Below are 25,610 nucleotides of genomic sequence, written 5' to 3'. Positions count from 1 at the left end.
GTCATGTAATATATTATTATGAATAATGGTTGAAATAATTCTAAGTGACTGATTAATTTAGACATTTTATTTTAATAGGGAAATTATGTCTATTAATTGGTACAGAAAATCAAAATCAAATTTAGGAAATATAACACTCATGACTTCAAAATTATGTTTGAAATACTTCATCGTATAGTATATAAATAAATGTAATTTTAAGCTGAGAAAGGTATTTAAATATTGAACACCACTAGTCGATTATTTCAACTGGGATGGACGCTTATAGTAATTATAATTTGCACTTTTGTTTTCATCCCCATTTTCTTAGTATTTTAATGGTTGATATATTATCTATAAGCCTCTGAATGTGTTTGCATTTCCTTTAACCGTTTTAGATCTCGTATTGATTGTGAGTATTTTATTAACAGCACGTCTTTAAAATCTGTCAGTCAAGTTCGAGATCTAGGTATTATCCTGTCAGTCGATTTATCGTTTAATTCAATTTATGGTAAAAGTCTACGTGTTTTAGGGTTCATTAAACACACCTGCTCTGATTTTAATGATGTTTTATTTATGAAGGTATTGTACTGTTCACTAGTAAGATCATTACTCGAATATGGTACGGTTTTGTGGAATCATAATCACTCTGGTTTAATTATGAAATTAGAAAATATTTAAAAAATATTTTGCGTTTTTATGCTTCGGTATATAAAATTAATTATCCTCTTCATAGTACTGAAGATATTGCGAACTTCGTGGCCTTAAAGTCGCTAAAATCAAGACGGGTATTTGTTTATGTAACTTTTATGCATAAAATCTTGAATCGTGTTATCTATGGTCCTGAGTTATTAAAAAAAATGGTCTTAAGGTACCATCTTTTAACTCCTCAGAATTAACCCACCTTTTTTAATCCCTCTTTCTAAAAACAACTATAGTTCAAAATTAGTTCGGTGTGTCGATTTGTAATAAAATTACTAATTTTGATATTTTTTTTTTAAGCTAAGAACTTGTATTTATAATTTTAATATTAATGTTTTATTTGTTCTTAAATTATTTAAATTATTGTCTATCACCTTTCTGGGTGTTCCGTATTTATTTTATTATTTTAATTTAATATAATAAATATCTATTATTATTATTATTACTATTATTATTATTTTACTATGTCTTTAAAAAAACATGTTCAACACCCATGACACGGAAATAAGTGTTCGCTACTATAATCATCATGTACGGACGGTTATACTATATTATCACAATAGACGATCGCCGTGCATTCAAGGACTAGGCAAGTGTTCTAATAGTGTGCATAATATAGATAGGTAAGGGAAGAAAACGAAACACAACGTCTACGGTGATTTTTTTCATTCTAACGATACATAATGTATTATGTGATATTATAAACAGAATTTTATACCGACCTTTTGGCTCTCCTAGACGAATAGGTTTTCCGTTTGGACGACAGGGGTGGCGACGAATTATTGGTCTTCAGGGATGTCTTCACCGCCGTGTACGGTATTTCTCGTAACTGTTCTTCTGTCATACCATCAGTTTCGACCAGTTCGAACTCCAAATGCTTTTTTAGCTCCTCTGGCAGACGCGTCTTGCTGTTACTCTCTGACGGCGATCTGGATCGCGATCTGCGCAAAATCATCAATCAATCATCGAGTTATTTCAAACACCGTATACATTAGCGGGAACTGCAAGGTAAGTGTAGGTAACATACACACTATCATGATTGTATTTTTTTTTTTTTAACTTTATTGAACAGTGTTCACGTCGAGTAAATTATACTCATTTCGGATTAGAATACAGTTGTAACCATCTTTGCCGAAAAATTAAACTAAATATCAATGATAGTTAGTTTCACTACGTATAATTGCGTTTACGATTATCGTAAAATATTAGTTGGAAATTTGACATAGGTAGTAATAGTATAATAAGTCAAATAAACTTAAAAAAATTATGAAATTTATAAAATAATTACTAAAATATCGTGATCGTTAAATCTGAGTTAATGGTATATTTTTAAAGTCATGAGAACGACAATTAATCGAATTTATATATAGATAATAGATATATTTTATACGACGAAGAATTTGTCTAGAAATGTGTTCGATGACATTTTAATGCAAACGCTGCAGTCGGATCAAATGCTATACACGTTAACGTAAAACGGCCAGTTTTGTACGATATCCCTTTCCGACTTGCGGTCGACCGCGCAGCTATATTATAATCACCATACCTCCGTTCACATGACTTCCGACGTTGTGGTGAGTAATTGAACGTTGAAGAGAGGTGAAGCCGCCGACCCGGAAACCGGAAGCTCAAGGAGTATATTATTATACCTACAATATATTTGGGATCCTATCACCGGCCATTATGTCTATGGTAAACACGATACCTATATACGAGGCAACCCAACAAACACTACCTTGTTTTCATAATGACAGTGAATACAATGAAATAAAAAACTGTTTGATGTACATATATGTGCTCGGAAATCACATTTTCCGAAACTAAGTTTGAAGTATTTTTTTCAAACATTCATATTTCTTCATATTTTTCTCGTTAATATTATATTAATATTACTTATCATTGCTTCCCTTCCAGGAAATATGAATAAAAATAACTATAATGATTAGGTTTACACATTTTTAATTAATAATTAACACCTATTCCAATCGACCTTTTAATTTGGGTAGATAAAAATTATTTTTAAATCGTTATTAATGTCAATAGCGATTGTCAATGGATAAAATAACGATCAAATGTACCCCTTTTGATTGTTATTTTTAAAACACAGAATTACAATAGGCACATACCTATTATTAAATAAATTATTGTAAGATATTTAAAACCTTTGTCTATATACCGTTTCATATTTTTATTTGTCAATACAAGTAGTATTGACAACAGAAATCTAAAAATACTAATTCATTTTCAAACCCATATGATTATCAGCGATCATTTTAAATTCTTAACCTACCCCCCAAATTTTCTATAAAAAAAAACCTATAGTCAATATTACTATAAAATTCAAATACATGGAAATATGTGAAATAATAATAATTCAACTAAATATTGTATTAACTCCTCTACGGAGTAATAAAAACGGAACATAATTGTCATCATCATTATCGTTGTTAGTGTTATTACCTGTGTTTCCGATGTTTCCGTCTCCGGTACGACGACGAATGGTGAGAAATCTCGCTCTCGGACTCCAGCCCGCTATTCGCGTAGCCCGACCGAGGCCGAACCACAGACGCCTTTTGTATTGCAGACCTGCCCTCAGCCTGCCTCCGCTGCACTTCTCGCCACTGTCCCTCTGACTCCACAAGCTGATACCTGTGCCTCCTGTGTTCATGGTCGTCACCCACCGAAGACTTCCGGCTCCGGTGTCTGTGCTTCCGGTGTGACTTGCCCGACCGGCCTGACTGTTCACTCTCGTTATCTGATGACCGTCTATTGTTGCGGTGTCTGTGCCTGCGTAAGGTCCATCGAAAGTATACAATTAGTGTTATTATTATTATAAATAAATTATAATCATTATCGAGGCAACCATGCAATTTTGATGTTTTGGATTTTTTTTTTTTGCTTATAAAGCACTTTTGGAATACTATTTCGAAATCGAAATTTTACATCAAAATCAATTTAAAATTTGTGGAAAATGAACGCGGCGTTGATTCGGCGTAAATAGTAATAATATTTGTAGTAATATATTATTATATATTTTTATAAATTATAATTAAAAATAAATAAAACTATATCAATATGTTCTATCGATGATAACTTCTTCTGTTGTCCTCATCTAACTTATAGAAAAACATTTTTGTATATTTATTGTTTATTATTATAAAACCCGTGTAATTTATATATATTACTGATCTATTCTTATTAGATACTTAAAAGAGACATTTTTTAAATGTATTGGTTCTCGATTAGAAACTCGATGGAAAAAAAATAAAAAATACATACGCCGTTTGATGTGTAAATTGACTTGTTAAAACGTATAAATCCATAAAAATCAATTAACTGCAATAATATTTTTGTCTTCGATACAAATCGTTGAAATAAATTCAATTATTTTAATTGTTTTAGTTTGTACGTGTAAATAAATTAATATTTATCGTTCACAATATTATTATGCGTGTACTGACTGTATAATAATGATAGGTCAACGATTTTATTTATACGGTATTTAAAATAATTTAAATAGTAAAGTCATTGACTTATACTCTTATACTCACACAATATTATAATTTTTTAACATAATATAATATTATGAAATTAAATTATGCAATATGCATTATTAAATCTCGCAATGAATTTATTTATAAGAGGTCCGTTTTCATAAATACGACGTGCGCGTTACCCATTAAAATAATATGTTTGTGCATTTTTGTGTTTGTAAAGTCTTAAGCGTGAACATAATCTCCTTAGGATTTGAAATCCTTAGAAATTTTCTTATAAAAGGTACTGAACACTTTTGAGTAAATCATTAGAGTAATGGTATACCTAAAAATTAAAATAGCATTACATATTACCAAACGGGCGTTATAGGTTGAAGACGATTTCTGAAATACACTCCTTCATTAAATTTATCAAATTTAATTTAAATTATATAATATTACGAACACCCAAATTATTCTTAAGAGGGATTATCAAACTAAACTTATGTTTCAATCAATTTCACAAATATGTATTATTTAGATTAGCATATTTTATGATTATTGACAGATTAAATTTAATCGAAAACGATAAATTATAATTATATTTTATTTTTGAATCATAATATAAGTTTAATTTCATTTTTGAATACAAATAAATTTAAATTAAGCGATGAGAAAAAAATGAAATTTGAAAACGTTACCAAGGTGTTTACGTTAAACACATCGTTAAATCATTTAATTTCGAAAGTAATTTAGCGTGTTCATCCAACATTTGTCATATAATGTGTGTATACATCATTAATTTCTATCATTTACTTTTGTAAATTTCACTTTTTTACGACTGGTCATAATAAAAATGCATTGAACTATGACTGATATTTTAGAACACACGCACAGCTTATGCACCACCATAATATTCAAATGATTAATCTTATTCGCATTATACGTAGTACATTAGTCTAAATGAATGTGTTTTAAAAATATATATATTTACGACCTTACGATCCCGTTAGTCATCGGTTTAAATTCCAACAAATATTAAATTAACGCATTATAATATAAATTAATTACTGGGTATGTGATTAGACTATTAGATTTTATCAAATTTTTAAAATTGTAAATTTAATTAAGATTTATTTCAATTATTTGTCGGTTCAAACAGTTTAAAACCAAAATAAAAATCTAATAAGTATGTGTTACTGCGTAGTATGAATTACACTATTTTACGATCGATGCACGTAAACAATGCGTGTCAAGGGTGATTTTCGTTTGTTGCGTCCGTGTGAAAACGTGAACCGACACTATGACGAAGGTAGTAAACGGTCTCCATAAAAAGCTTCTCTTATCGAACACCTCTGTAAACTATGTTCCACGACGTGTCGATATTTAAGAGCGTACCCGAGATGCATAAACAATGCGTGAATGTGGATCTTGGTAGTGGTAACTGATAATTTTGGTGAGGGGTTTATTTATATCAGCAGATACACTTTATATTACCAGATACACCAGATATTTGTCCGAGTGCAGAGTATTTTATACGGTTCGGATTTCTATATTCATATATATGGTAATAACATATTGATCACGACTGGTGCAAGTATCCCCTGGAGGTGAGATGAGCAGAGGTGAAGATACGAAAGCGGAACTAGAAACAATGGAAAGGGTCATCGTAGTCGTCGAGGCCTTTTGTATACATAGGTACGCGTGGAAGAGTGCTTCGAAAAACCAGCAAACAAATGCACACAAATGCATTCTGTTTTGAAACATAGTGACGTACAATGAATATAATACTGCAGTGAATAACATCTGCAACTCGAACAGCCAGTGTTAATTGTTGCAGCAGTAGCGACATTACCGTGATAAAATGTGTACGAAAAAAAAATCAAACAAATATAACAGAGTTAAAACTAGTGATGGTCAAAGACATGATTTTTTATGTCAAAATGTAGTAAGTACTTTAATGACAAATATTGAACTCGATAATAAATATAAACTGTTACAAATATTTGAAAATAACTGATAAGCCACGCGAGGTACCTATAATATAAATATTTATAAAAACACTGCAGTTTGTGACACTATGAATTATATTTTCTTTTACTTATTTCTACTTAGAATAAAAATATCTACAAAAATAAGAAAATAATTATCTATCATTCCCTTAAATATTGCAACACATCTCTTATTAACATTTCATAATCTAATATAAAGCGAAATAATAATTCTGTACGCATAAAAATATTCATTAGTAATGAAGGTATGAATTACCTACATACCTAATTTAGAGTTAGATTGTATGATAAATATTCTTCGATAACAAATATAAATTATAGGTAACTATATCGTTGCACAGATCATAGAAAATGATAATTGTTGATTTTTCTTAATGTATTTGGTTAAGATCACGACTTACAGGTCAAACCCAAAATCCTAAAATACCAGTGATCGAGTCTCCACTGAGTCCATTGTACTAACAGAAACAACTTTGGTATGATCCTTTGCGAGACAGCAATCAATGCAATTTTTTTTACACATTTTGATACAGATTCGACGTTATATTATAGTGAGTAGAAATAAAAAGTTATTTAACGTTTGAAATTTAACTGAGGACTTAAAGTTTATGTACTAACTAAGAACGACGATATTTTTGGTTTGCCGAAATATCACGGGATACCTGTACATTGAAAATAATTACATAAACCTGCATACCAAAAATATTCATAAAATATCAAAATAGTGATAAAAAAAAAATCAGCATTTATAAATTAAGCAACGAATATTTAAGTACCAAATAAGTTAAAATACCGAATTATCGAATAATAATTTTAAATATAACTACTGGTATACTGGGATACCGTTTCATACTGGTATTAATATTCCAATGTATTAGCCCTAATATTAACTAAATAAATTTAGTCGGGTTAGGTTAGAGTATAAACGTGTTAATGGAACCATTATATTGATTTGTATTTTATGATAATAAACAACACGTACTTGCGACACGACCTTGAGTCGTTAGAGCTCTGACTATCTACGCTGGACGACCTGCGGGTGTGACGCATGATCTGATGTGGACCGGACCGAACGCTTCTTGGCGAGCTACTCGAGTACAGGCCCCTGGTCGGGGCGCTTGACCAAACGCCCCACGGCGCGCTTCTGGTGCTTCTCGGAGAATCACTCCGGTTTGGCACGTACATGCTGTATCGAGGGAACAGACAAACTTAAATATTTTAACAACTCGTTGTGCCCATTCGGCCACATTATCGTATATTATAACAATTTTAAATTCACGTACGTGTGGACGGGCAGTTGAGGGTTGGAACAGTTTTTCAGCTTATCTTGCGGTTTCAATGATGACGACATCATCAGTTCGTCTCTGGTCTTGTACTCGTCTCCGAAAGTTTGATCTGTGTGGGAAAGAGTATAAGAATACGCGTCGTGTTAAAAAACTCGTCACGACAATAATACAAATGTCGGAACGCTAATATATTATTATAATATCATTATACCCCCATGCATAGAATATCCTTATACCGTATGTACACCATAATCGAAGATTTTATTTGCTATTAATATAGTGGGCATATGTGGTTGTGGATAAGCTTAGTGATAAAGAAAAATGCATAATTTTTTTATAATTTGTCATTTTTTGAATTCAATAACGCATTGTAATTCAAATAATTGCAATAGTATTTTTTTTTTGCATTTATGTAATTACTATGATTTATAATATTTGTCATTTTTGTTATAATAATAGTTATAATTATTCTAAACAATTATTATTTGGTACTATCAGTGATGAGCAACGCCGGATTATCCTAAGGAATTAATAGGCTTAAGACTTAGACCCTTATTTTTTTTTCAACCACAAAAAATGAATATAAATTTTAACTTGTAATAATTAATATTGTTTTTTTTTTATTATTATTTAATCAAATTTTACTGTATTTTTTATTTTCTATTAAGTGAACGATTAAAAGAAGGAGAGTGTTTGATTATATGGCATGAATAAGCTATTATGTATATTTTTGTTATTAAATATTAAAAAATTGGCTGAAAACTATAAAGATTGGTTTTGAAAATAAATCTGAGTCTAGTAATGAGAATATTACAATTTTAATTTCATGTAACCACTTGTATAACTAGTATGTTTTTTGTTTACAATTGAATACAATACATGTCTCGATTGTGTATATTGTATTATTATATATGATACCACTACGTACTTCAATAACAGGCCGTCCGCCCTGTACGCTTTTAGTTACTATTGACGTTGTGGTACCCACAGTAAAATTAAAATAAGTATATAGGTATGTCATATTGTATAATTATTAATTATAACTATTTTTATGCGACGCAATGCGTTGTACATATTATATACTATTATAATAATATATTGCACGGTCGTCTAGTATAAATTCCTAGGAGATTCGTTGCCAAACGATCGTTTTTATTTCCTCGACGAGCCCCGTTGACCTCGTCGTTCGCGTAAAGGTACTACATAAATATTACAGGTTTATTCAACGCCTCAACGGACATGCTCATCTCCGTATTTGTTTCATTTTATAATGCATTTATTTTTATATCTTGTGCAATTATTTATTTTATATTCAAATTTTTATTTTTGGAATTCTTGAGTAAATTTTAAATCTTTAGGTTTTAAAACAATATTTTCAAATAGGTACTTATATTTTTTAAACTAAGAAGTACCTATGATAATACAAACTATTTTTATTTTTACAAATGCGAAACACCTTTTTACTATAAATAGTTAAGCTAATCATTTTTTAAATACCATTGAAATGTATAAATAAAAATCAGTACTTTATATGCTAATCATGAAAATAGGTTTTAAAATTTGAAGGTTATGATGATTTGAAATTATAAAAATTAATATATTAAAAATTATCCGTGGAAATTAATATGTACATGACTAAATATAGCATATTATATTTTATATATTTTGTAAATTGTAATACTATATATTATTGAGGATTATTACACTTAATACCTATAGTCTGTCCATTATCTGAGAACGTGCCGTTGCCGGAAGAAAATGTTTCGGTTGTTCTGTGCATCACTACTCAACACCCTGCCATCTAAACCAGTTTGACTATAACAGGATATTGCGGAGGGATTGCAGACAAATTGGCGCGTTATCTCGCTGGATTGGTTATTTATAATGTATTTTAATAATATAAGAAACAACTTGTTAGAATTTTAATTTATATACATCAATATTTTCAAAATAAAAATGATCTATTCTGTTTAAAAATTTACAATAAAAATGGCGTTACACATTTGATAAAAAAAAAAGAAACTTTTGTCCCTCTAAATAGTATAAAAATCTAAGCATCTAAAAACATGGGTTTTAAGTGATTACCATAATATAATATAAACTTTTAAAATATAAATTTAAGTAACTGCATTATTAAAAGATAAAAGGAGAAGAAGCATAATATTCGATAAGACCTACTATGATAATATGATTTTTAAACATGTACAAGAAAACTCTTTGGGAAAAACACATTAAGTATGTAATGTATATATAACTCATAAGTACAGTACTAGAGCGATGGGTATTATTATTTCATTCGGTGGACTAACAACGAGCGTTAATATATCGCCTACATTTTTTATACATCTCGCGTGTCATCTCTACGGGCTCTTAAATTAGACATCGTTCCATCAGCCAGACATGCACGCTAACTCAAAATAATTGGCCGCGTTTGCTGTTTACTAGTTGTTGAGATAAGACTAAAGTGACTATTTTCAAATTTATGAATATAAATTGTACTTAATTGAATAAAGATTTTATAAAAAAAAATTAAGTTAAAAATGTTAGTTTTGAAGTACTAGTCGGATCTCATTCTGTTGCAATAATATTAATAAACTATCATAACATATCATATAATATTCCCTTTACATGATGATTTTCGATGTCCCAGATTTTATAATATTATTTTATATTAGCTGTCCTGCAAGGTGTTTCTCAAGATAAATTAAATAATGTCAGTGGATTTACTTTGTCTTAAACTCCGTTAAATGTAAGCTACACATTTTTAACACAATATGCTTTTTTTAAAATTTTTAGTTTTTTGTGATTCAACAAAGGCTTGCGTGAGCTTCTCTTTAAAATTCAAGATTTAAAAATTTGGCTTCTAGGCTTCTTGGGTGTAGAATTACCCATGTACCAAAATTTAAAAGTATATGTGAGTACGATATACTTGGCTATAGATCACTTACACGATTACACAAATATTGTCTTTTATTAATATGGATTAAGTGTTGTCGCTTCGATTAACCATTCAAACTCGTTAGATATGTATTTTTTTTTTTTAATGAATTTTTGCGAATTTATTATTATTATGTACTTTACCTATATAAAATAACATATTGAAAGTCTAGTATAAAAAATTGATAAAAAAACAAAAATGAATAACGCGTTTTTTATAGGTATAATATTAGGTATAGAGCATAATATAATATCGATTCGCTCTGCACACATGCACGTTTCCCGTTGGTTTTATCGAGTGGTGTATACGTAAATGCACTTGACGCGATACGCGAAACAGTGCAGAAATATATTATTATATTAATCGATCGGAATCTCGGTAACTATTATTATACATTTACACTGTGCGGGATAATTTTATTTTCCATGTTATAATAAAAAATACATAAAACGCGTAATAACAGGAATCGGTCTTATTAATATTACCTGCTCATTATACAGTTATGTTACAATATAGATACTCGAGAGTCTTAGAATATAAGTTCAATGTACATACGTTTAAATTAATTATAAAGAGGTCGGTAGATGGATACCTAAATAATAAGGATGATGATAATAATAATAATAATAATAATAAATAAAAATTGCTACAGACATAATGGTTGGACAATGTTTTTGTATGTATCATTCGAGACGATGATAAACGTGCGCGGGTAAATGCGATGATATTTTTATTATTATTATTAATTCACGTACCCGAGAAGTAAAGAATATTATTATTAAATAATTAAACGTACCAGAAATACGCGTATTCAATCGCGCTTATTACAATCAACAACGAATTCGGTCGGAATATTAATATCTGCAGCCGGTTATACATTATAATATAATATTATTATATTTTATGTGTAATATTTCGTATTATAAAGATATATCTTGTTGACTGTCGTTTGTTGAAAAGACCGAACGGTGTTTTTTTATTTTTTTTTTTTTTATTCTAAAAAAACCACAAAACTTCCAAGTCTGTATTATAGGTACTTACCTAATGTTTATACTTTATATTATTATATGCACAAACAGTGCGCGCACGGTGTACTGAAACCAGGGATACGCACACATTATAATACCGTATTCCTTTTGCATGACGTCTTCAAGTATTTACACGGTTCTTAAGAATATAATACGAAATTAACTGGTAGTTGGATAATAGTGTATAATGAACGCACCACGCATGTATTGTGTGTAAAATGTACGTGGAGGTTTAGCGTGAAAAAATATTAAAAAAAAAAAAGGCTACGCCATTCGAGCATTTTGTTGGATATACGATATTATTTTATATACCTAGCCATAACATTTTATTTTAATTATACTACTTCAGACTCGAAGTCTAGAACTGAAGTGCTGTGTATTGTTTAAGTTAATTAAAAAGAAAAAAATCCTAACAAATTCGAGATCCTAGCGGCGCTTTGAAAAATAGTTCTATGTAAAATGTCAAATTGGTCTGCTCACCTATAATACCGTCGTCGTAATATAGAGAGTGGTTCACCAAACGTGCACGATTCCCCACTTATCCCACCAACATATATTTTATAGTAAAAATAATATGTATTTTATTTTTATAATTGGAACGATGTATTATAGATAGATATTAGATTTTTGAATACTCACATTACTTATATCAATTAATATTAAGAGTTTTATGTATTAGTACAAACATAGTTTTTTTTTACAAAAACTACTCTTTTTTTTCTATAAATTATAAGTTTACTATAATTATAATTTATTTTTACTATTTTTACCTATTTAATAGTTTCAAATGTAAAGATTTAAATAATTATAGAAAAATTAGGGTAGAAAATCAATGGGGATTCGGCGTACCGCCATAAATATGATACTCACTATCGTTGGCTCCTTCTACGATCCTCCTCTGATAACGGCGGCTAGGTGTCCTTATGAAGGATGGCGGCGTTCTGTTGCTCATCTGCGAACTCCTCACTGAAGACTTGTCCGCCCGACCGCTATATAGGAAAAACATAATACAAATACTAATTAGTCACCGATGTACAACATTGTATAAATTACAATAATTTTGTTGTAAAAAACGTTTTATATTACTATTTTAATTTTTGGTATATTACCTAATTACGTTATGATAAAATAAAATAATATCTACTATTTATTTACTGTTTAATTTAAAAGTGTTCATCACAGGAAAGAAGTTCAAAGGAAGTTGGAATAGAAATTTATCTCTATCGTAATATATTTCTTGATTAATATTTTGAATTACAAAGGTTTTACGTTGTACATTACTCATGTAAAATAAGTTAGTAGGAGTTAAAAATAATAATTTTTTTAATGACTTTAAGTATAAAACTTCAAACCTTTACAATAAAAATATTTTATCAACAAACGAACAAAACAGTAGAAAATATTACAAATTTAGTTTCATAATATTACTTCTAGAATATTGATATTTATGAATAATAATATTGATTTTAAATAATTAAGTACTAACATGATACTATATAATGCAGAAAAAAATGTATTACACACGAATGATCTCTTAATATAAGTATATAAGACACTGTAATAATAATAATAATAAAAAAAATCCAATCGATAAACATTTAATAATGTTTTGATTTCATCGATGATGAAATTTATTCACGAATATTCAATGCAGATGTTTATAACTTTATCATATATTTCTGTTCTTAAAAATCAATGGATTAATGTATTTATATTTTTTAAAAATTTAGGGACAATTATTGACCGATTAATTAAATTATCTAAAACAATACATCATGCTCTGCTCTAATGGTTGCCACCTGGAGGGCTGGAATACATATAAATAAAAATTAACTATAGGTAATAGGTATTATAGGTATTGATAAAACGAAACCTCGTGGTTAAGCTATTGTAATAGGGGTGAGTTTTCAATAATGACACTCACCGTGTAACTTAAATTTAATAACGATAAACGCACACATAATATAACAGTGTACAATAATAAGTCGTAGGTCTAACCAAACCACAATAACGGAATTTATAGAATAATAGAAGATGATTATTATCAGGCTCATAAGTACTCGTGTATTAACATGTCAAATTTTCTTAATGATTTATATGGTTTATATATTGCTTAAAAATTGGCTTCAAGGTGACTGGATTCAATATATTAAATTTTATATTGTATACAATTACACATGTATCAAGATTTTCGACATATTTGGTATATTTTGGCATGACGATGTATTTTTTTTATTTAAAGAACATTTCAATTTTTTAAGTGCTGACATATTATTAATAATTTTGAAGCATTTAATAACTTTAGCAGATACCAATTGTGTGCAATGACATAAACAACATTTGTTTGAAAACTTTAAAAATATTTCGTACCTACATTTTAAAAATATTAATTATTACGTAGACGGTTATATAAATTACGAATTAAAAATAATAGTCGATCTGTAAGTTTGATAAAAATAATTATAAACGAACGTATATAAATAAAATGAAAAATATATATTAGGAAAATTAATTTTTTTTTTAATATAAATTAAAACAATATATTTTGTAATTATTTTTTTAAATTTATGATTTTTTACTAGATTATTAAATGTTTTTTTTTTTTACTGTCAATTAAATACATATTTGAGCGTATTTTGAAACACATAGTTCATGGTCATGTACAACCGTAGACCAAAACGCAGTAGATATAATTTTCGTAATCCTATTTTGAATCGTAATCATTCATTACATTAAATCATTATGCATAGCTTTCGAACGGTAATATTAATAATTGTAACGACTGTAGTTGTAGGGTAGACAACAATAAACAATACGAATACAGTATCGCATAGTCTTGGCGCAATAATAGTATACAGTGGCAGTAATTATTATAATATACATCATAATAGAATAGGTATAGTAATAATATATGTATGATGCACTGGGAGATGAGACACAGATATTATGTGTATTTATATGCATTGCATGGCGTGTACCCTATATATTATAAATATACACGTACAATGTGGCGCGGAGGAACTATATACCTTCACGCCGTATGACTGGGGGATTTATTTCTTTAGAAATATCTTCGGGCGGGAAAAATCTGAACAATTATACGACGGTATGAAAAACGAAAAACCGCCGTTTGTTCATCCAGCTAGCTCGCTGTAGCTGCTTTATGTACCGCGAGCCCTGGCCGACTACTACATAATATTATATAGTGTTTATTACGCGTACATATTATGCAGTATGTTTAAAACGCGTGCCAACAAAATGTTTTTTATTTTTATTTTGTAAGACTAAAGAAAAAAATTGCGTACGATATCGCGTATTATTATAATATGAAAACGCGCTTATGATATTTAATTTTCTCCACCGTCATAATAACACTATGTATGCGGTATAAGTGCGGTACGTCGCGACGTACGACGGCTACAACAAAACTATGTAATATTATGATGTACGCAGTGTACACACATAATAATAATAATAATAATAATATATCACGTATGTGTAATGCATATACGGTACGCGCGTAACGCAATTAATGTAATTGAATAATATAATATTCTCTCGTGGCGCGCATTTCAAACCTGCTAAATCGAGTGCTTATGACGTCCGGAGGGTTGGGCGACACTTGGACAAGTCTGAAGAATGAATGATGTTCCATGCTGCACTTGTACAGATGTTTACACGCCGGCCTCGAGGGCGTTTCAAACCCGTAAGTATTCTCGTCGTTCTGAAAATATCGTCATTACCATTATTTTTACCATCATTATTATAGACGTGCGCTCCAATGATTAAAATATTATGCTAATTTTGACGAAACATTTTCCCGGGTTGGCTAGACCATATTATGTATAATACTATAATATTTTACGATTAATGACATTAATATTGTTACATTTTAACCTGCTCTGAGACTTACGCACCACGAGTGTATATCACACTCCGGGTAACCAGAAAGAAGGTATCAGAGCTAGTCAAGTGTAAAAGACCTGGCGCCCGTACGTGTGCAGCCCTAGAAGAAAAAGCATCACAACACAAATTGGATATTATACTAACATACTTGTGATATGAATATTGAATAGTATTAAGTCTAATTATTACGTATTAGTTTAGTAAATTAATTATGTAAAGAAGGTTAATTCAATATTACGTATCATTGAGACCTATGGTCACTGAGCCTCCGATAGTAAAAATCGAATTATTCGAGCACCAGTGCAAAATGTGTTAAAGAATTGGAGAGAAGTGATTCTACAGTTAGTTCATTGATACCCTCACTCCTAGACAGCTATTAAATATCTCACAAAGAGTTAAATGAATTTATTGAATTATCATTACCTATTTGGAAACTATGATAATACTCTACACTCTGACTATATCACAATATTAACTGTGTGTTGCGATGTCTTCTTACTATACTAATCTGGTCGAAACGATCCCTCAGTTCGGCCAGAGTATACACGTGCTATACTATTTAATTAATAACAGTTATCAAAACGCTATAAATGAGACGTAAAAGTCCTATGTGTGCTTACATTTTTGTCGCATACTCTAAGCATGAAATATTTTCCTTTGCTGAAGATCTTAGTGATCCTGGGCCTGAAAATACACGTCAGTATTTATAATTAAAATTATAACAAAACCATAATAAAGTTATTAATATAAATATTACAGCGTCAGGTCACTCACCAGTAATAGTTTGCGACGATATTTTTGTTTCGGAGCACAATCACTCCGGTCGGCGTTAAACCCAAATAATATTCAACGTTGTCTTCACCCTGCAAAAATCGAATGCGGACAATATTAATAACAATAATTTGTATAACATACACATGTATGGTATATGCGGCGTATAATATATGCCTTTAAGAGGATGTGATTGTATAAAAATCGGTTAGTCGTAATAAATCACGAATAACATTATTATTAAAAATTGCACATTTGATATTTTGTATTGAATAGGAAGTAATGTTAAGTCTATTATCATTTAAATATCAAATTATAAGTATGAATACATGATTTGAAATTCTTCCAAGAAAAAAACGAACAAAACGGTAATAATAATATATTTTATGTACCTAAAAAACTACAAAATACTAAAGCCAAATATGTGTACGTTTATATAAATATATAATATATAACTCATTTATGTTGTATATTTCAATTCTTTGTACATCCGTTGTACATAATATACTCGGTTCTACTATGATGTTATTTGCGTAACAAAAATGAACAAATTACGTTTACTCCAACATCAAAAACGAATGTCAGAATACAAATAACGGTTCAATTTGTTCGCTTAAAAACTAAATTTCAATTTATTTATATTTTTACACAATATACAATATTTTATCATGCTTACAATGTACGAGAACGGTAAATATATAGATACACACTCGAAAGACGGAAACTCCAGTGACTACATTACTCGTAACCATTTCCGACGAACACTACAATGTATAGGTAATATACGAGCACACAAATATTATTATTTTAATCGTAGGACACATGAATCAAAATCATTTTCCGAGAAAACAACAATCGATCGATCACCATCCTAAAAAAATATTATTGGAGTAATTGGTATGTTAAAAAAAAAATATGATAGTTAAAACTCGTAGTTTGATACTACAACTGTACAACGACATTGAGCGCATAAAGCTGTTTTGTTACCAACGGAGCGTTTTCGTACGAAAAATCTAATCAAAATATTATAATTGCTGGTCAAGGTATATAATATAATGGATTTGTGTGTGTATAAAAAAAAACAAAATGTAGGCAGAATAGAGTAACTTTACTCAATTTGCGATACGACCTACAGACATATTATAATTATTACGACAACCGTAATAACAATATCAGAGCGCGTATTATTACGATACCTAAATGCATAGAAAGTATTATAATATAATAACAATCATAATAATTATTTATTATTATTAGTATATTATGTTATAAATATAATAATATTATGCATATTATAATTAATAAAAATGTATTAAAAACGGCACTGCTGTACTTATTATATAGATTGGTAACAAATTTTAAATTACCATTTTTTTTTTTACTGTGGTAATATAATATTGTGAATTAGATAATGAAAACGTTTAGAGTAGTTTTTTTATAAGCATTATAATAATAATAATAAAATGACCAATATGATTTACATAAAATTAATATAGATTATTATTGTAAAAGATCCTACGCAAATAGTGTAAGTACCTATTATTTAGCTGAACTATTCATGTTAAAACTACTATACAAAAAAAATATATGGTTTTGTTAAATAATTACTATTCAACGAGTTTGATTTATATTAACTATATCGTTATCTTTAAAAGATCAATTAAATTAAATTTATGAATACCAATATTACAACGGTTAGAGCTCTTTGCTGTAGATAATAAATTATTAAAACAATTATTTGACTCTCTACGCATACCATATAGAATGTAAAACAAACAAAAAAGTTAGACCGTGGACGTTATACTCGTATAAAATTATTTTTTATTTTTTTACATAATAGAAAATATTTTGTTATTAAAATAAATGTAAAATAAACTTTCATTGAGAAAAAAATTGTATTTCGTTTTCATTACGTATTTTACTTCGATTATACACAGCAATTGGTTCAAATTAAACAGTGTTAATTGAATTTTTCGTTAATATTATTGTTGAAACCCCGCTAGAACAATTTTATTAATTCAGTATCTACATAATAATACTAAGTCACTAACACTAAAATAAAATAACATTATGGCCAGTGTTGAATGAAAAAAAAAATCAATTCAATCAAGGATTAAATTATATAATACTATTTCGTTATCTAAAGTTTGAAATTCATTAATTTCAATAACTCAGTGGCGCCGAATTCCGACTTCTTTTGTGAAGCGAAATCTAAATTTTTTGTCTATTTGACTTCTAATTTCTATGTTTCACGCTATCAAAAATCGATTACAATATATATATATATATATAACACCTATTTAACTTTATTAACCTATTAACTCCAAGAACTCACCTATAGTCACACACCCATTTAAGAAGTGAACCGATCATTTCACATGACAAATGACTTTTGCGCCATTGTAATAAATATAGTAATTGCACGTTCAATGGATATGTCAATATAAAATTATAAATTAAATAATTAAAATGTTGTATTGCTAAATATAATTTGACTATGAAAAATACTATACGTTAGTAGTGAAAATAATCTACTTTATGATTGCAATTGCAATCATAATCCGTGGTTTATTGTAAACGTTGTAAATGACTTTATTAAACTAACGTCTAATTCTAAATTGTTATTATAATTATATTATATTAACCCCCGTTTACACTAATAGGAACTACCTAAATTGTCAAATTTAATAAACAGTAAATTTAAAATTAAAATAGAAATGCTTATGAACTTTTAATTATTTTCATATAATAATCATAAACTTCGACGATCTACTATCGTAAAGTATTTTCACTATGCATAATCCATTGATCCATAATACATAGTCTAATACATTCAATGTTTCCCAAAAGGTGTGCTGTGAAACTAATAAATATGTGTCATAAACATGTTAAATTTTTTATCTAGGCTAATAAAAATATTATTATAAAATGAAAAAGATAAAAATGTAAAAACCAATGTAATTATTAATATTACTTGTTATACACCTAAAAATATTTTTAAAAAGAATCGTAATGAAAAAATTAAAATTTTGTGTTTCAATATTTAAGAGTGAATATTTTAATGTTAATTTAGCTTGAGGCATTGTTCCTTATCAAACCTAAAAGTAATTACTATTGTTACAAACCACTAACCAGTATAGGTACATTATGTTTATTGAAAGTGAGCTGCACCTTTTAATAGACGTCAAAATTTTTCCGTAAGAAAAAATAGTTTAGGAACTACTAATCTAATGAGTATAATAAATATTGTCCCTTATTTATTTGAATGTGGACGATATACATACATCTGTTGCGAATATATAATCACATTTATTTTCATCGGACATCTGTAATACTTGTACAATAGGTATGAAATAAATTATGAGTATTTTATAATTTTTTATTCATAAGTACCTATTGTATTAAAAATGTCAAAATATTAATCTGTTTATACAATTTATCAAAATTCGTTTGAATGTGTTAGTATTATTTAAGAAAACTAAATACATATTACCTATGCATATTTTACAATTTTATATTGCATATAATATACTATACTACTATACTCATAATATTTTAATAATAATAATATCATAGAAATATTTTCGGAAACTATTCATTTATAAAACATATAATTTTTCGAAAACATCACGATTAAAATATATATTCTTAAGTTGTATATTATAAATTATTTTTTTTCTTTAAAATCCAAATCACGAGCATATAAATTTGATGCGCCCACGGTTGTGGCGCTGATAATAATACTACCTATAATATTATATTATGTGGGTTCACGTTACATCAATGCAATTTTTACTTTTTATATCTGCGCATAATATAATATGATATCGTTACATCATGTGTTGCGGGGGCACCGATGACAGTATTTAGATATTTAATATAATATAATATAGTTATTTGAGCTAAATCGCCGTATGCTCGCGAGATGTAAAAAAATAACGACCACGTCGGTCGGTCCAAAACCACTTGTCAAATAGTCCATTTAAAAACAGGATCGATTGATTAACGAGTAACTGTAATGCATGACTCTAGTTAGAAAGTGAATGAGGTTTGGTGGTCTGTCTATCCATTGCACCGGTATTGTGGACACACGCAGACTCGGCCGCGGCACCATCGATTGATTGATGAAGCTCATTATAGTATACACTTACCCATTGCAATATACGATTATAATATTTAGCAAGTTTTATTTGGAGTTCTATGTAGGTACGTTAGCCAAACTAAATACAATAGGCGTTATTTAAAGTAATGTTTGTCGTAACGCAGAGGCGTATTTATGAGGGTGTCTGAGAGACGGCAGCCCCTCGCTTCCGAAAGGTCTGGGAACATTTTTAAAAATTAAGTGTTTTTATGCGCATTCGTATAACATATTACCTCTTCAAATCAATAAATATCAATGGTTTAACAGGCTATAAAGTATACTCAATTGTTTAAATTTATAGCTAATGAATTACTTATATTTTTTCAATAATAAGAAACCTTATAAAAATTGTGTGGTATGATTTCAGGGTAAAATTGTTTACCGTTTGTATAGTAGCGCTAATCAACTTTATATTCAGTTTTAAGTTTGATAAAATAAGTTTAGATAATCATGTATTTTTATTTTTCTTAAGTATACTATAATTATATATTTAAAGGTACCTATTGTAAATATTTTCGGAATATTATTGTATACATTTATAATTTTATCATATTAAACCATGATTTTATTAAAACCTAAAAAAATAAAATAAAATCTTCTAAATTATTTTTCTTAAACTTAAATCTCTGAGTGTAATGCAACTAAAGCAAAATATTAATGAGTTAAATGTTCACCCTAAAATTATGTGTCAAGCTAATTCCTACATTTTCATCAATAATGTTATACCGAGCATCGTATACCTAAAATTATGAATAATATCACTATTAGGTTAGTATTTTTAGTATTTAAATAAATTTGGTATTATTAATTGTTCGTTATTATTGTTTGATAATTCAGACATCAAAATTTGTAAAATTGTATTTCTTATAAATATGTATAACGACATATATATTATTTATTATTTTTATCAAAACTTTGCATACGCCCCTATCGTAAATAAGTCGTCTAAAAATAAATCATACCATACAATCACAATAATAGTACTATATTACGTTCTTAACATTCGTTAATATAATTTAATATTATAATAATATAGACGGTAATACGAATCCAAACTAAGCTTACTAAACTTACGGCTTATCACGCGCGTGGTATTATATTACCCTAAACAGATTTTAATGTTATCGATCACTGTTACGCAATTCAATTGAAATCTCGTTAGCAATTTGTAAGCCAATTCATCTAATTCATTACGTTTTATATTTTTTATTTCTGCATCGATTTATGAAATTATATCAAACAGCGGTTGCGTGCCAAGGTATATATTACATATTTAATAAGGACCAACAATATGAAAAACCACGCACGATCATAGACTGAAAGAAATTTATATAAAATTAAAAGATATTTTAAAAGTGTAATGCAATTAATAATTCTCCCAAACACCGTATAATAATAATATGCATAAATAACACACTTATAACAGTGAAATATAGAATAGATATGGTAATTTATATAATGCGAGAGAGGGCATTAACTAGTTACCCATTTCATTTTCATTTAACTATTTAAATTTAAAAGTTTAAAATAATATATCATAATATCATAACTGTAGATGGAATTTATTAGTTATCTATCGTCTTTGATAATTTAAACTTAATGTATAATACTGAAAATCTAACAATTTTTAACAGAATATTGTTGTTATTGTTTAAAAAATTTAAATTTATACAGTGATTATGACATGTGGCCCAGGCAATAATTGAAGAATATTATTTAAATTTTTCTAAATTAATAATTTTTTCCGCATTAGCTCTACATTTTTTAAACATAAACACGCTATTTTTTTGAACCGTTGACTTGTAACGAAAAAACACAAATTATATAAAAATGTCCTATAATATAATATCATTACAGTTTCAAGACAGTTCGTTAAACTTTCGTTCGGCGCAATAGTGTATTATTATTATTTGTTCAGACGATTTATAAAATAACGATCGGACCCAACCGACCGGCAATGAATTAAATTTGAAAACCAAAACGGATCACAAACGAAACAATAACGATGCAGACCCCAAGTAGAAAGTCAATCGGAAAATCGATTACATGCCGAAGACTACATTTTACTCCAATCCGACGTGACTTTACCTATTATGTAATATATGTACTAGGAATCAATATTGAGCCGAACGTTGCACATCGGTTGCTGAAATATCACATATGCCGAGATCACATCGCAAAAAATCTCAAAGGAACAATTCATGTGTATATATATAAATACTTTTTCTGTTTGGTATTTCTCATATATTTTTCAATTTTTATTTTTCATGACGACACTTGATACACATTTATTATGATGCACTTTTTCAGAATTTAACAAAAAAAAAAAACAATTAATAAATTATTTAAATAAATTGTACACGTGTTACTGTCGTGGATGGTTGATGAAATCACACAATTAACCATATAAAAAGTTTATAAAGATCTTAATTTTACAGAGTGTTATATTAAAGTACAAATTATTTTTGAATTTGTAACAAAAAAAAGTACTATATTATTATTAAAAGCAGATAAATAAACATATTTTGTGTATATGGTTATATTAAATGGTAAATATATCTTGTATTTATTATATAGGTAAACATTGATAATACTTATTTTTTTTAAAGTATCTTCTCCAACCGTTATTATAATAAAAACATGTATACCATTGATGAAAATATAATTAACACGGAGCGTTAAAATACGATCATATTGTTAAATCGGTCGGTCCGATTATGGTTTTATATAATGTCGTGTAGAAGTAAAAAGACAGGCCCATTATACCTCGAGTAGGTACACTCGTAGTTTTCCGCAGACGCAATTTTTCGATTTGTTTTAAGGACTTTATTTTATGCGTGGCTGGCTCCGATGGCACTGGAGGTACGTTGACCTAATCGATCGTCCGAAATCAATATAAACGACGGCCATTAAACAAGTAATATAGCCTATAAGTATGTATACCCGCCGTGGCTTGCATATAACGATATAATATGCATGTAAATATATTATTATAATTATTAGTTCAGTTTTATACAATGATAAGCCAAAAATTACCCATTTATTATAACAGAAAATTCATTGAAATTATATCTAAATAATAGATAACTTAAGACTTACATTTATAAAATCGCAGTTTTGCTAAAAATATAATAATATATCATTAATAAATTAAAATTTATACACCTAACTCATCTGTGGTTACAGAGATATATATATTAAAATAAAATTGAAAATCTTATTACGAGAATTATCCCATATAACCATTTTATTTAAATAGATACTTAAAATTATATTTTTATAGATAATGTATAATTCTAGTTATTATTAAATGGTCTGATTGTTTATAACGCGCAGCGAGAGAAGTACAGAAGGCAATTTCATTTTGTTTTTCACGTTTGTATAGAGTGGGTTTTTAACGCAACCCACCACTATATAAATATTAATCTGTATGTCACCACGATAATAATATATATTTATATATTATCAGTCCTTGGATTTAAATTGCATTTTTTCAAATTGCCGAGCAAAAAATCTGTTTCGTATATAAAAATATATTCTATTTTATTTCTTTAGCATTTTTTTTTGGAAATTTTTGTATTTTATAATGAAAGTAAACTGTTATCATTTAAAAATAAAAATATTAAATTGGTATTATGTAAAATTTTGTTTCGTCATATTATTTACGTTACGTATTTTTTTTTTATCCTTGTACTAAGCAAAAGCACAACAGTCTAAAAAACGAAAATTTTGTCACGTGCTAACAAAGAAAATATAATAATATATAGACAGGTCGTTTTATTTACGATTTGAATCAATCATCACTATAACCCCAAGTTATGTTATTTTAAATATTACAATTATATTTTTATTTAACGCGTCAAAAATTAATTTTGAAGAAAATTGTCTTAGTTTTATTATAAATGTATTATATCGTATTTCTTTAAAGCACTTTTGTTGTTTTTCGGAACAAAAAATCTACACCATAGTTATTAAAATATTATTGTGTTCGGTTCGCATAAACATAGATGACGCTGAACCCTCAACTAAAACGTCCGCAGCGCATATTACATGACGATGACGTGCAAAAATTGAATATATGAAAACAATATGCGCCTGAGCTTTTATTTTTTGTTCGTCCGTTCTAACGAATAAGAACCGTCGCCGCACACTTTTGTCCCAGTGAATAACAATATCGCGCCTTTGAGCGAGGTTGTACGCCTCAACCTACAGAATTCTCATCGGATAATAGTAATAATAATTGTAATGCATTTCTCGGAATATATTATAATTGCTGCATTAATTCTCTTAATTCGATTCAATCGCGTCGTTATAATAATATATAGTTTACGCCGAACATACATTTTAAAGTACCAACGACGCCGCGCTGTACCGTTGTATAATATCGTATACATAAATATCGGAAAACGACAGAGATTTATTTCGTCGGTCGCCGTCTGCAGGTTCGAAATTACCATCGTTGCTTCTATTTCCTAAACATTCCGCGCGATACTTGAGCATAATTTATACAATAATTATTCAGCACGCGTATAATTACTCTTTGAACGAGAGTACAGTCCATTCCGATTAAAAAGCCAAGTCGTCCGAACAATTGTAGACATCGTCGTATCATTTTAAAAACCAACTGAGTTACATACGTTTGTACACCGACAATGAAAAGGTAAAAATAAATATATTTCGTTTGAAAGCAAAATAAATAAATAAAGTGATGATGATGACGAACGCGACCACTAACGACAACTCAGCTGCCGTGTAATAATGTATAAGGTTTCGTATAATATTATTATCGTTGTGATATCGCGCTGCGGTAATAATAATAATAATAATACTATGATGCTACCCGAAGAGAACAATAATAATTCTGTTCGAGTCGTTATAAGACCGTTATACATGTGAGATTTAAATAAAAACGCGATAAATGCATAAAAGGACTAATATTATAATAATGCGGATAAAAACAAAATGTTTAAATAATAATAATGTTATAGAAACCAGATTTTTTTTTCTTTTTAATTAAAATTTGCATTTAAAACAATATTTTATAACTGTACACAGGCGGCGACATGTATATACTATTATATAATTTCGTATTATAGGAACTTTCCTACGCACGCTCTATCACATCTCACCATTGTTTGGATTTCGTTTGAACGTTAACGATATTATAATATTTTTGATTTATTCGTAGTCAAACGACTGAAATACATATGTACAAAAATATTTATGTACGTAAAACTCTGGACAATATAAACCTGCACAAAGCTGTCCATAGCGTAGGTACATACTACATACTATGATAAAATATACCTTTATAATCACACATATATATTATAATAATATACACTATACAGAGTGATCATCAAAGCATGCTCAA

The 25,610-nt window shown here is 28.6% G+C and overlaps 1 protein-coding gene across 2 annotated transcripts in view; it reads right to left on the bottom strand.

Moving 5' to 3' along the window:
* Positions 1-25,610, bottom strand: part of LOC132932156 (band 4.1-like protein 4) — a 145,950-nt gene that overhangs the window by 12,831 nt on the left and 107,509 nt on the right. For both annotated transcript variants that reach the window (XM_060998393.1, XM_060998394.1), the window contains exons 9-16: positions 16,099-16,187; positions 15,945-16,008; positions 14,997-15,142; positions 12,289-12,407; positions 7,450-7,561; positions 7,149-7,352; positions 3,142-3,468; positions 1,404-1,622 (exon numbers count right to left, since the gene is read on the bottom strand). In XM_060998393.1, coding sequence (XP_060854376.1) covers positions 1,404-1,622; positions 3,142-3,468; positions 7,149-7,352; positions 7,450-7,561; positions 12,289-12,407; positions 14,997-15,142; positions 15,945-16,008; positions 16,099-16,187 — 1,280 coding nt within the window. The remainder of the gene's footprint in view (positions 1-1,403; positions 1,623-3,141; positions 3,469-7,148; positions 7,353-7,449; positions 7,562-12,288; positions 12,408-14,996; positions 15,143-15,944; positions 16,009-16,098; positions 16,188-25,610) is intronic.

This window comes from Rhopalosiphum padi, chromosome 1 (genome assembly GCF_020882245.1).
Source record: "Rhopalosiphum padi isolate XX-2018 chromosome 1, ASM2088224v1, whole genome shotgun sequence".
In the NCBI taxonomy this organism is placed as follows: Eukaryota; Metazoa; Arthropoda; class Insecta; order Hemiptera; family Aphididae; genus Rhopalosiphum; species Rhopalosiphum padi.
This window is presented reverse-complemented; position numbering and strand designations above follow the sequence as displayed.